This window comes from Scyliorhinus canicula, chromosome 2 (assembly GCF_902713615.1).
Source record: "Scyliorhinus canicula chromosome 2, sScyCan1.1, whole genome shotgun sequence".
NCBI classification, from domain to species: Eukaryota; Metazoa; Chordata; class Chondrichthyes; order Carcharhiniformes; family Scyliorhinidae; genus Scyliorhinus; species Scyliorhinus canicula.
This window is the reverse complement of record NC_052147.1, coordinates 56,535,267-56,549,428: the sequence shown is the minus strand read 5'-3', so window position 1 is coordinate 56,549,428 and position 14,162 is coordinate 56,535,267. Positions and strand designations below refer to the sequence as shown.

Sequence of the window (14,162 nt, the reverse complement as noted above, 5' to 3'; positions counted from 1 at the left end):
TGGCTACCTGCTAGAGAATTTGTGCACAGCATTAGGATGTGGAGGGTTCCAGCTTTAACTTGTTTGGGATCTTGGTACATGTCATCAAGACTATGCAGTCAACCGTTGAGCAATAGCCAATAGTAGTAAATACATAGGGGAATGAAGGTGTGTCTATGACTAGCATGTGTGGAAATCCAGCAATTCTGATAAACCCCACAGTTCTTTTCTCTTGTTTGGAAACTTCCAATTTGGCGAATTCTTGTTGCTTTGTAAAGAATGCAGCTTTGACTTTTCCAGAGGTACGAGTAGAAAACGAGCATATTTCTATATACCTCTGGGATGTGGACTAACCCAAGGACACAAGTTGTGAGAAACATTGCCCTTAACTATGAAAGTGGTTCTGTGCGCACACTGATGCAGTGCATCAATCATTGGGGGTAGTGGGTGGTTACTTCAGCTGCTGAGCAGGTGGGGGTGGGGAGGGGGTGTTGACTAGCTTAATCTCTTGGGGTGGTGGCGTGTTTAACTCGGGGGAGGAAATTTCAGCGTGTTGGGAATTGTTTAAACTTTGTTTTTACAAAAAGCGAAGCATCTTTCCCCAGCTTTCTTTTTGCAGCAATCATGTCCCAAAGATCTATTGTTAGGCCACATCCTCCAAAGGCACATCACAGCTGTTGCCGCTTAATCCGAGCTCCATGGCAGCCAGTTTGGGAAGCCTTGAACTAATGAAATAGGTCTTCCAAGAGTCTTAATTTCACAAAACGTCTCTGATTTAGGTGTGGGACCCTTATTTCCATATGCTTATTCAGTTAATATTTGATTCAGACAGCTGTAACTGCGCACCAAAATTCCCTCTTGTTTTTATTTTTGTGTGAACCTATTTTTTTTAAGTGTGCAAGCCTTTAAAAATTTTTGTGCAGCATGTGGGGTAAATTAAAGGGGCCAATTTACGTTCAATCTGTGCGGGACCTTTTGGGTTGCCGCTCACCTTATTAGAAACATTGTTGAGCACCCATCCATTGTGGTGAAGTGTTTAAAATGATAAAGGCAATCGATTGACTAGACATAGAGAAACTGTCTCTTCTGGTTGGAAACTCTTAAATAAGGGGGTTCAATTTAAAAATTAAAGCTAGGCCATTGGGAAGTGAAATCAAGAGACAGGTTTACACACAAAAGGTTAGTGGAAAGCTAAAGCTCTCTTCCTCTATGCTTCTGGATACTGTGTCAATTGAAATGCTCAAGAATAAAATTGATGTATTTTTGTTGGAAAAGTGCATCCAGAGATATAAATCAAAGGTGAGAAAATGGAGTTGAGGTACAGAACAGCCTGATTTGAATGAAACATCATTGCTGAGCTATACCTTAACAAGACCAGTGCCTGCCTGTAGCAGCTGTCTCAGCATTTCAATTCCCTCAGAATTACGATGCAATCACACTCTGTTATTGAAGCCTCAAATGTCCTGGATGCTCCAGGGATGGTTCATGAAATTCTACCCATTTCTGGTCGCTGTCAAAGGTCCCTACTCCAGAAATTGCAGCTTGTGGATGTCATGGGAGGACGAGACCAAAGTTGGCTGTTCTCGAGAGCCAAATGGCTTGCCAACATTTATTTTCTTGGCTCACATGAGGTACTCTGAGGTTTTTTTTTCCCACCCAACCCTTGGCGTTCGCTCTCATGAAGATCTGGCACTCAGTTTTTTTTGGCACTTGGTTACAGTGATTGGCAGAGTCAAAATCCTTCAAATGCTGCAAAGTGTGAATTGGCGAGTTGCTCAATACTAGATGAAGATTTGCACAATTCTAAGTGCCTGGGAATGGTATATTGGGAAATGGTTGGCTGGGAGCTTTTCAGTGATCCAGCATGTTTTGACCACAGAGTGGGTTTGTGTGTTAATGTTGTGAGTATGTACAATTAAAGGAATATTTATGATGTTACAATCTCGCAATGTTAAATAAACAAATTAATTCATTGGATATGAGTGTCACTGACAAGGCCACTATTTATTGTTATGACCAAATTAGGAGGGTTAACTGATACTTTTATTTTTCCCACTCTTGAGTTGATTATGCCGGAGTTTGAATGTAAAAGGGAGGTGATATTGGCAATTCAATATATACTTAACTGTATATCGCTCGTTGCATAAGCTAGATTCCTTAAGTTAACAAGTAAAGAATTAGTTTCATTGCCAATACTCACTCAGGTAAAGATACAATTTAAAAAAAAAAAAGGTTTAAAATGTGCAAATATATCTGACTTCCATTTAAGTAAAAGAACTTGCACAAACAATCCCTCCTCCCCAGGCATGCAGAATAAGACATAAAACTTTGGAATGTAAGAGCTTAAAACTGGCCCAGTAAAAATTAAAGACAGAAAGAAAATCTGTTGTCCGAATGATTGTTTACAACTGAACGGTCACTTTCCACAGGAGATGCTGGTACTTGGGTTCTCACTAGAACAACTGGCTTTTCTTTTCTCTTGGAGACAGTGGTGTTGATTTTGAATCCTCCTTTTGCAGCAGTGAGATCTTCTGGTGGGTTTTCAAATTGCAAACAGCTCAGCTTTGATAATTGAAGTTTCAGAGAACGAGAGAGGGAGTTGAGCTGTTGCTCCTCTGACAGACTCTCTATTAATACATAGGAGTCATAGAGTTTTATAACATGGAATGAGGCTCTCTGGTCCATCGCGTCCTCGCCGACCATCAAGCACCAAACTATTCGAATCCCATTTTGTATCATTTGGTCCATAACCTTGTATACAACGGCATTTCAAGTGCTGATCTAAATACTTCTTAAATGTTGTGAGGGTTCCTGCCTCTACCAGCCTTTTAGGCAGTGAGTTCCAGATTCCAATCACCCTATGGGTGAAAATGTTTTTCCTCGTATCTCCTCTAAACCTCCTGGCCATTACGTTAAATCCTCTGGTTATTGACCCCTCCACTGAGGGGAAAATTACCTTCATGTCCCTCAAAGTTTTATACATCTCAATCAGATCCCCCCTCGGACTTCTCTGCTCCAAGGAAAACAACCCCAGCCTATCCAGTCTCTCTCGGTAGCTGAAACCATCCAGCCCAGGCAACATCCTGGTGAATCTCTTCTGCACCTTCTCTAGTGCAATATAGTGTGGTGACCAGAACTGCACACAGTACTCCAGCTGGGGCCTGACCAGCATTTTATGCAGCCCTAGCATAACCTGCTCTTATATTCAATTCCTCTATTCAAATGCAAAATATTTTATATCCAAGAACTGCATCTCATGATCTCTTCCTGGTTTCAATCTGTGCACATTTTAGCTATGTTCTGTGAGAGCCCAATAGGCTAGGTGCCTCCATAAAGCAGCTTGTGTCCTTCGCAAATGAAACATATTAGCAGCTACTGGCCAATGTCCTTTGCTTAGCAAAAGTGTTATTTTCAAAAAGCTTAATTTATACATCCGATAATATTATAAATTAATTTTCTATATAACACATCTTCATAACATTACTGTCCATTCCAAGTTGCCCTTGAGAAGATGGTGGTGAAATGCCTTCAAAAACTGTTGAAGTCTATGCTGTGTAGGTACACCCACAGTGATATAAGGAGGGAGTTCCATAATATTGACCCAGCGATAGTGAAAGAATAGTGATAAATTTCCAAGTCTGGAATGTGTTACTTTCCAAGTCTGGAATGTGTTACTTTCCAAGTCTGGAATGTGTGACTGGGAGGAGAACTTGCAAGTCATGGTGTTCCTGGGTGCCTGCTCCCCTTATTGTTCTAAGTGGTAGAGACCACAGGTTTGGAAGGTGCTGCTGAAGGAGCCTTGATAAGGTACTGCTGTGCATTTTATAGATGGTACATACTTTGATGGTATCAAGCTTCTTGATTATTGGTGCTGCACCAATCCAGGCAAATGGAAAGCATTCCCTAACACTTTTGCTTTGTAGATGGTGGAGAGGGTTTGGGGAGTCAGGAGGTGAGTTACTAGCACAGGGCTAAATAGCTGGATTTTAAAGCAGACCAAGGCAGGCCAGCAGCATGGGTTCAATTCCCGTACCAGCCTCCCCGAACAGGTGCCGGAATGTGGCGACTAGGGGCTTTTCACAGTAACTTCATTTGAAGCCTACTTGTGACAATAAGTGATTTTCATTTTTTTTTCATCACAGATTTTCCAGCCTCTGACTGACTCTTATAGCCACAGTGTTTATATGGCAGGTCCAATTAAGTTTCTGGTCAATAATAACTTGTAGGATGTTGATCGTAGTAGTCTCCGTGATTAATGCATAGAACATAGAACGATACAGCGCAGTACAGGCCCTTCGGCGCACGATGTTGCACTGACATGGGAAGTCAAAAACTAAAGGCCATCTGACCTACACTATGCCATTATCATCCATATGCTTATCCAATAAACTTTTAAATGCCCTCAATGTTGGCGAGTTCACTACTGTTGCAGGTAGGGCATTCCACGGCCTCACCACTCTTTGCGTAAAAAACCTACCTCTGACGTCTGTCCTATATCTATTACCCCTCAATTTAAGGCGATGTCCCCTCGTGCTAGCCACCTCCATCCGCGGGAGAAGGCTCTCACTGTCCACCCTATCTAACCCTCTGATCATTTTGTATGCCTCTATTAAGTCACCTCTTAACCTTCTCTCTAACGAAAACAACCTCAAGTCCATCAGCCTTTACTCATAAGATTTTCATCCATACCAGGCAACATCCTGGTAAATCTCCTCTGCACCCGTTCCAAAGCTTCCACGTCCTTCCTATAATGAGGCGACCAGAACTGTACGCAATACTCCAAATGCGGCCGTACCAGAGTTTTGTACAGCTGCAACATGACCTTATGGCTCCGGAACTCAATCCCTCTACCAATAAAGGCCAACACACCATAGGCCTTCTTCACAACCCTATCAACCTGGGTGGCAACTTTCAGGGATCTATGTACATGGACACCGAGATCCCTCTGCTCATCCACACTACCAAGAATTTTACCTTTAGCCAAATATTCCGCATTCCTGTTATTCTTTCCAAAGTGAATCACCTCACACTTCTCTACATTAAACTCCATTTGCCACCTCTCAGCCCAGCTCTGCAGCTTATCTATGTCCCTCTGTAACCTGCAACATCCTTCCACACTGTCTACAACTCCACCGACTTTAGTGTCGTCTGCAAATTTACTCACCCAACCTTCTGTGCCCTCCTCTAGGTCATTTATAAAAATGACAAACAGCAACGGCCCCAGAACAGATCCTTGTGGTACGCCACTCGTAACTGAACTCCATTCTGAACATTTGCCATCAACCACCACCCTCTGTCTTCTTTCAACTAGCCAATTTCTGATCCACATCTCTAAATCACCCTCAATCCCCAGCCTCCGTATTTTCTGCAATAGCCGACCGTGGGGAACCTTATCAAACGCTTTACTGAAATCCATATACACCACATCAACTGCTCTACCCTCGTCTACCTATTCAGTCACCTTCTCAAAGAACTCGATAAGGTTTGTGAGGCATGACCTACCCTTCACAAAACCATGCTGACTATCCCTAATCATATTATTCCTATCTAGATGATTATAAATCGTATCTCTTATAATCCTCTCCAAGACTTTACCCACAACAGACGTGAGGCTCACTGGCCTATAGTTACCGGGGTTATCTCTACTCCCCTTCTTGAACAAAGGGACCACATTTGCTATCCTCCAGTCCTCTGGCACTATTCCTGTAGCCAATGATGACCTAAAAATCAAAGCCAAAGGCTCAGCAATCTCTTCCCTGACTTCCCAGAGAATCCTAGGATAAATCCCATCAGGCCCCGGGGACTTATCTATTTTCACCTTGTCCAGAATTGCCAACACTTCTTCCCTACGCACCTCAATGCCATCTATTCTAATAGCCTGGGTCTCAGCATTCTCCTCCACAACATTATCTTTTTCCTGAGTGAATACTGACGAAAAGTATTCATTTAGTATCTCGCTTATCTCCTCAGCCTGCAGTTGAATGGCAAGGGGAGAAAGCAATTTTCTGGTTGGAGAAGGTCATTGCCTGGCACTAGTGTAGCATAAATGTTACTTGCCCCTTATTAGCCCAAGAATGATATCCAGCCTTGCTGCATACATGCAGGAACGGCTTCATTATCTGAGGAGTTGCTAATGGAATGCAGTGCAATTGATAATGAACCCCCCAGGTCTGATCTTATGATGGAAAGAAGGTCAATAATTAAGCTGCTGACCATAGTTGGCCAGGACACTGACCAGAGGAAATCCTGAGGCAATGTCCTAGGCCCATTCGTCTTCAGCTGCTTCATCAAGGACGTTCCTTACATCATAAGATCAGAAGTGAGGATGCTCCCTGATGATTGCACAAGGTTCAGTATCATTTGTGACTCCTCCTCAGACACTCAAGCAGTGCATGTCCAAATACAGGAAGACCTGGACAATATCCAGGTCTAGCTAGGAATCTTGCAGTGAGGAACTCGCCTCCTGACTCCCCAAAGACCATTCACCATCTACAAAGCACAAGACAGGAATATGATGCATACTCTCTACTTGCCTGGATGAGTGCAGCTCTAAGAAAACTCAAGAAGCTTGACGCCATCCAGGAAAAAGCAACACGGTTGATTGTCACCCCTTCCACATGCATTGGGGGTGATTCTCCTGCCCTGGTAGCCCCAGGCGCAAATCCCACTGGGCGGGTGAATTTGGTGAGAGGCCAGAGGCAGGATTTGGGTTGAGCATTAACATTTTAGATGTTCCTTGCCCACTTCAGCTGGCGTGATTAGGAGAGAACCTGATCAGGGATCATTTGCATTCATTTTAATCTCATTAGTGAAATTGAAGACAAATGCAGCCAGCCCGCAGTTTGCTCCTGCTCTACCCCAGTGGGAAACCCCAGCGGGAAGTCACCTGGGCGCAAATCACAACTGGTCCTTAAAATTAGGGACCAGGAGCCAGGGACTCCGAGAGGGGGCAAAGAGGTGAGTACCATCTGCAGATTTGCCTCCAGAGTACCCATGGGCAAATTGACCGCTGCCAGGATGTAGAGGGGTTTCCTTCAAGGGAGATGGGGTTTTGGGAGCTTGGGCTGGGCTGGAGGGGTTCAGGTTGGGGGTCGCCCACGGGCTGGGAGCCATGTGGCTAGTCTTCTCTCTGCTGTTTTGAAAAGCTTTGAACTCTCCCAGCATGCCTATTTCAAAGAGCTGCCATGTTGAATTGAAAGTCTTCTCTCCGTTGCCTTGAAAAGTATTGAAGTGATTTATCACACCCCATTTCATGCCCCATAGAATCCCTGCAGTGCAGGAGGACGCCCTTCAGCCCACCTGGTCTTCACCAAACCGCCAAAAGAGCACTCTGCCTAGGCCCACTCCCCTGCCCGAGAAGGAAACCGGAGCACCCAGAGGAAACCCATGCAGTCACGCAGAGAACATGTAAACTCTACACAGCTAGTCACCCAAGGCCAGAATCTAACCCAGACTCCTGATGCAGTAAGGCAACGGTGCTAACCACTGTGCCGCCGTACCGTCCCATTAACATTTTGCTGAGATGCCGTAAAGCTTTGTGCTGCATTGTTTACATTCCATTTCATGGCCCATTAGCTTTTATAAGCCTTGATTGACAGTTTCAAGCTATTTCAAAGGAGGGTTTAGCGTTAATTGTTTTTCTCTCACTTCACGGTCCGTTAACCCTTAACTGCTTCCTTTTTTGAGCTGGTGTTCTTTCTAACTCCATTTTCTTTGTAGCGTGTTATCTTCTACTCTGAAGTGCTCCCCAGAAAGAGCAAGTACTCTGTCTGACCTTATTCTTTTCATCGTGGTTTTTTCTCAGCATCTTGTGTCTGAACAGCATACCTATACTGGAGATTGTTTCTGCCATAGAAACAGCTGACACAACTCAGACATTAAAGTCCAAACATTCCTCAATAAAGACCTTCTCACAGCCACTGTTGAATTCTCTGGGTAGACGGAGAGGGCTTTGGAGCACATGGGTGGCCAGGGATATAGCTGGACCGTGCTCAAACACTGCCCACTAGCAGTGTCATCCCTACAGTGCCAGGTTGGCACTGCCAAGTTGGGACTGTCAGGTTGTCAGGGGGCAGTTCCTAGTTGACACTGCCAAGGGGTGGGGCTTGAAGGGGCGGGGCCATTGGAGACTTCATAGCAAAGTATCGCTCACTTGTGGGGCGAGGGGGTGTGGTCCTATGCCGGTGACTGGGGGGGGATTGATGCCAATGATGGTGGGGGGGGGTCAGGCCCCACTCCTCTCAGTGTCGATGCAAAATATGCATCCTCAAAAAAATTTACAGTAGGTGTGGATTGTGATTGAGATCGCACCAACCCACCTGGCTGGAATCTCACCACGTTTCCTGCAGGAAATGACACTTGATCATTTTTTGGCAGAATTGCACCCATTCACTCACAGTGGCAGCAGTGTGTACCATTCATACAATGCACTGCAGGAATTCACCAAGGCTCCTTAAACAGCACCTTCCAAACCCATGACCGCTAACATCTAGAAGGTCAAGGGCAACAGACACATTGAAACACTACCAGCTTGAAGTTCCCCTCCAAGTCACTCGTCATCTTGACTTTGAAATAAATATATTGCTGTTCCTTAACTGTCATTGGGTCAAAATCCTGAAATTCTGTCCCTAACAGCATTGTGTTCATACCTACACCACAGGGACTGTAGCGGTTGAAGAAGGCAGCACACCACCACCTATTCAAGGACAATTGGAGGGGCAACAAATGCTGGCTGAGCCAGTGAAGCCCACATCCCATAAATTAATTTAAAAAAAAAAAATCACAAAACCAAAATGTGCACAAATGTACATTTTAATCTGGCTCACGAATAGTTAATGTATAGTTTTTATTTTCCTGAATGAATTAAACTGAATGCTTTTCCAAAAAGTCAATTTTAGAAAGTTAATAAGTAGACCTTTTTCTGTGCTCAACGTATTATAATACATCTAACACATTTTTGTTCTGAGTGTTAATTCGCTGTTATGTTTCTTTAGGATTTTTCCATCAACTATTTGGTTTTAAAATCTATTGAAGAAATTGTCGATCTTATCGAAGGCAAAGTGCAAAATGTATCAACTATGGAAAACGATGATGAAGAGGAAAATGAAGATATGGATTACATAGGTATGATGAGGTACAGTTAATTCACAAAGGAGCAAAATCTAATCGCAACTACATACGGAGGGAGTTGACTAAATTATCAAGACATTTCTTCCAATTTTAAAATGTTTTTAAATATACATGCTGTTGATGAGCAGATTTATACAGTGGACTCATTGCATAACTTAATGAAATCAAAAGATGTGGAACATCCATTAACTAGATAAAAGAAAATTACTGCGGATGCTGGAATCTGAAACCAAAGAGAAAATGCTGGAAAATCTCAGCAGGTCTGGCAGCATCTGTAGGGAGAGAAAGAGCTAACGCCCATTAACTATTGTCTTCTGGTTTAATTGCGTTAACTGAAAACTGATGTCTTGGTGACCTTGCTGTATAATAGAAAATTTTACAATATTGTTGTTTGTTCATGCCCACATGGGGGAAATATCAAACTAGGAATAGGGTGTAATTTTGTAAAGGTAAATATAGTTAGATATGATCAAATACCTTGTAAAATATGATGGTTCCTAATTATAGGACCATGGATATACTATGTCACAGAACGCTGTAGGTGAAAGTTGTATAATTTAGATTTCAATGTTAGATAAGTACTTTAAGATTTTACTTCATAAGTTTTAGCAAAGAAAAAGCTCTGCAGAATCTTTCTTTGGAATTTATTAGGTAGAAATGTTGACTTCTACATGTTCCTGTGGAAAGAACAACCTTTTATTTTTCCATCTTTTCTAATGTTTTATGTAGTACCACAGGAGTGAAATTGTGAATTATTCATAACATGGATCAGATTTAAGCTCTGCAGTCCTGCCACATTGAGCCGTGAATGTTGGTAGGTGGTTGAACATCTTCAGTCAATTTAATTCACTCCATGTAAGAGCAAGTAATGGCTAAAGGCATTGGATGCTGCAAGGGATATGGCCACTGACAATATTCTGGCAATAGCACTGAAGACGTGTTCCAGAACTAGCTGTGCCCCTAACCACGTTGTCCCACTATATAACACTGGCATCCACTCAGCAATGTTGAAAATTGCCCAGGTACGTTCTGTACATGAAAAGCGCACAAAATCCAACCCCACCAATTACTGCCCCATCGGTCTACTCTTAATCATCAGTAAAGTGATGGAAAGAGTCATCAACAGTACCATCAAGTTGAACTTGCTTATCAATAATCTACTCACTAACGCTAGTTTGGGTTCCACCAGAGCCTCTCGGCTCCTAATTGTAGGTTTGGTTGAAACAAGGACAAAGAGCTGAACTCCAGCGATGAGGTGGGAGTGGGTGTCCTTGACATCAAGGAAGCATTTGACCAAGTGCGGCATCAAAGAGCCCCAGCACAATTGGAGTCAATGGGAATCGGGGGGGAAACTCTCTGCTGATTGGAGTCCATAACTAACACAAAAGAAGGTGATTCCTGCAGGAATTTCTCAGGATATGTCCTAGGCCCGACCTTCTTTAGCTGCTTCATTTAATGATCTTCCTTTCATCATAAGGTCAGAAGTGGGGATGTTCGCACAATATTTAGCACCATTTATGACTCCTCAGATCTATGTCCAAAAGCAACAAGATCTGGACAATATCCAGTCTTGGGCTGACAAGTGGCAAGTAACATTCATGCCACACAAGAGCCAGGAATGACCATCTCCAAGAAGAGAGGATCTAACCATTGTCCCTTGACTTTCAATGGAATTACCATCGCTGAATGCTCCACAATCAACATCCTGAGGGTTACCATTGATCAGAAACTGAGCTGCGCTAGCCATATTAATACTGTACTACAAGAGAGACCAGGGAGTAGGAATCCTGCAGCGAGTAACTCCCCTTCTGACTCCCCAAAACCTCTCCTTCATCTCCAAGGCACAAGTCAGGAATGTGATGCAGTACTCTCCAATTGCCTTGGAAAAGCGCAGCTCCAACAACACTCAAGCTCAACACCATCCAGGACAAAGCAACCCGATTGATTGGCACCCTATCCAGAAACATTCATTATCTCCATTGCCGACACAGAGTGGCAACCGTGTGTGCCATCTACAACAAAAACAGAAAATGTTGGACAATCGCCGCAGGTCCGACAGCATCTGTGGCGAGAGAAGGGAGCTAACATTTCGAGTCTAGATGACTCTGTCAAAGCCGTCAAATCCCTCTCCCGCCACAGATGCTGTCAGACCTGCGATTGTCCAGTATTTTCTGTTTTCGTTTCAGACCTCGGCATCTGCAGTAACTTGCTTTTATGTACCATCCACAGGATGGGCGGCAACAACTCAACAAAAGTTCCTTTAACAGCAGCTTCCAAACCCACGACCGCTACCATCTGGAGGGCAAGGGCAGCAGACACGTGGGGACACCACCATCTGAAGGTTCGCTTCCATACCACTCGCCACCCTGACTTGGAAATATATCGCCGTCCCTTCACTGGATCAAAGACCTGGACCTCTTTCCCTAACTGTGAGGACTGCAATGGTTCAAGAAGGCAGCTCACCACCACATTCTCGAGGGCAATTAGGAATAGGCAATAACGATGCCCTAGCGATGCCCTCATCGGATGAATTAAAAAAAATATATTTTCATTACTGGGCAACGAATACGTAATGCCACTTGGTTTGAATCTCCAAAACTTCCTGTTGGTTAAATAAATGACCATGGGTGGTTTTAAAATTCCTCTTAATGAAATAGCACATTACGACTGCACAATAATTGCATTATTACATTTTGTAATATTTTCTTGATTCAGAAAGGTAATGCTAGTTGATATATTGTAAGTACACGTCACATCAAAATAGATCCGAATATTTTTTCTTTACAGCAGGGACACGTCAGCAATGCTGGTAAATAGGCTGATATGTATCCATGAGCCAGGACGAAGTACAAATTGAAAATGCTGTGCAAAATCTGCAAGTCAGCCAGGACAATGTCATTATTTTAAAAAGTGGACTGTTTCTTCATAATAGTTATTTCAGTAGGTAAATTAAAATTCTTAGTTACTGAAAGTTAAATTCCAAGTATGATTTTTTGATTAGATATTTTTATATTTGACTGTATTTTGTAAAGGTTGTGAGCAGGAGGTCCAGTGGCGGCCATGGTGTGAGTGGTCGCATATTTGGTGGTTCCCAATCGTGGCGGTTTTATAAGACCTTTTCCCCGCTTAATGGGCGGATGTGAGGAAGCAAAAAGGTGCAGGAGAGTTGGCAGAAGAGATTGACACACTGAGGGCCGTGAGGTCGCAAAAGAGGGAACAGACTGCAAAAGTTTGGGCGGTGCCTGCAACGCACGTGGAGATGGCGGAGGGTCAGGGAGCGGCCCTGCCGGCTCAGTGGTCAACAGAGCAGCTGCTGGGCTTCCTGAACGAGATGTTCAGCCAGCACCGAAGGCCGGGAGCTGTTCTTTTCGACATGGAGGAGGCGATACAATTTATCAGAGACAGTGGACTGGCAGGAGAAGGTGGACTTTGAACTTTGGTGGAGATGCTTTGGCACTGCGTTTAGTTTGTGTTTGGGGCCATTGTTTGGCTTCAGGTTCGTTTTTGTTCTTTGTTGGAGGATGGGGTTGTTGATCTCTTCGATTGGGCTTGGGGAGGGGTTGTGTTTGTTTGTTTGCAGTAGCAGGATGACTGAGCGGGTGGCAGGGGCTATCTGGGGGGTAGGATGCTAGGTGCCATGGGCGGGGGCTGCCAGGCAACCTGGGCGGGCTAGTTCACGGAAGCGCGATGGGGGGTAGGAGAAGTGTTTTTTTAGGGGGACTGGGTGGGGGGCGGGGGGGGGGGGGGGTGTACTGCTGATATGGGAAGAGCTTTTAAAATGTCATGGGAGGAGGATCGATGACGGTGGGCGCCCAATGGCGGGCCTGAGGAGGTGCGGGACGCGGGCTGGAGGCGGGCCCAAGAGGGACTATGGTTGATCGGTGGGGGGTGGGGTTCGCACATTTAAAAAGATTAAAGGCGGATGTGGCCATGCTACAGGAGACTCCCCTGAAGGTGGGGGACCAGACTAGATTGAGGGAGGGATGGGTTGGGCAAGTATTTCATTCGGGATTAAACTCTAAAAAAACAAAGTGGGTGGGAGTCGGTGGAGGGCCTGGGGCCCCAATTGGGCTGGTGGTAGTAGTGGAGGGGCTATAGGATGCAATCGAGTAAGGCCCCGGGTCTGGACGGGTACCCGGTGGAATTCTACAAGAAGTTCTTGGGAGTATTGGGACCGCTGTCGGCAAGAGCTTTCAATGAGGCAAAGGAGCTGGGAGCACTCCCCCTGACGTTGTCGCAAGCGTCGATCTCCCTCATTCTAAAGCAAGATAAAGATCCAGAGCAATGTGGGTCATCTAGACTTATTTTCCTGTTTGATGTAGATGCCAAACTATTGGCGAAGATCTTGGCCTCAAGGATCGAGGACTGTGTGCCAGGGGTAATAGAGGAGGACCAGACAAGGTTCGTGAAGGGAAGGCATCTGGCAGCCAACATCAGGAGTTTAATTAATGTGATCAGGATGCCTCCAGAAGGACGCAAGGTAGAGGTGGTGGTGGCCATGGACGCAGAGAAGGCCTTTGATCGAGTGGAGTGAGAATATCTATGGGAGGTCTTGGGGCGGTTTTGGTTTGGGCAGGGATTTGTAGGCTGGGTCCGGTTGTTATATCAGGCACCGGCGGCGAGTGTACAGATGAACTGGACGAGATCAGATTATTTCGGGTTACACTAGGGGATAAGGCAGAGGTGCTCACTTTTCCCACTGTTGTTTGCCCTGGCGATAGAGCTGTTGGCAATGGCACTGAGAACGTCGAGGGTATGGCAGGGGATAGTACGGGGGGGGGGGGGGGGGGGGGAGGGAGGTGTGTGGAACAGAGGGTCTCGCATTACGCAGATGACTTACTTCTATACATTTCAGATCTGCCAGGGGGGGGGTTGGAGGGATTATGGGAATATTAGAGGAATTTGGTCGGTTTTCGGGGTATAAATTGAATACGGTTAAGAGAGTGAGGTCTTTGTGATTCAGGCGAGGGAGGGGACAGGAGAAGAGATGCCGTTCAAGGTGGGGATGGGAGCTTTCTGTATCTGGGTATCCAGGTGGTGCGGGAGTCGAAGCA

At 44.8% G+C, this 14,162-nt stretch overlaps 1 protein-coding gene across 1 annotated transcript in view; it reads left to right on the top strand.

Moving 5' to 3' along the window:
- Positions 1-14,162, top strand: part of txndc16 (thioredoxin domain containing 16) — a 183,183-nt gene that overhangs the window by 53,719 nt on the left and 115,302 nt on the right. Inside the window, exon 11 of the mRNA XM_038778837.1 lies at positions 8,973-9,102. Coding sequence (XP_038634765.1) covers positions 8,973-9,102 — 130 coding nt within the window. The remainder of the gene's footprint in view (positions 1-8,972; positions 9,103-14,162) is intronic.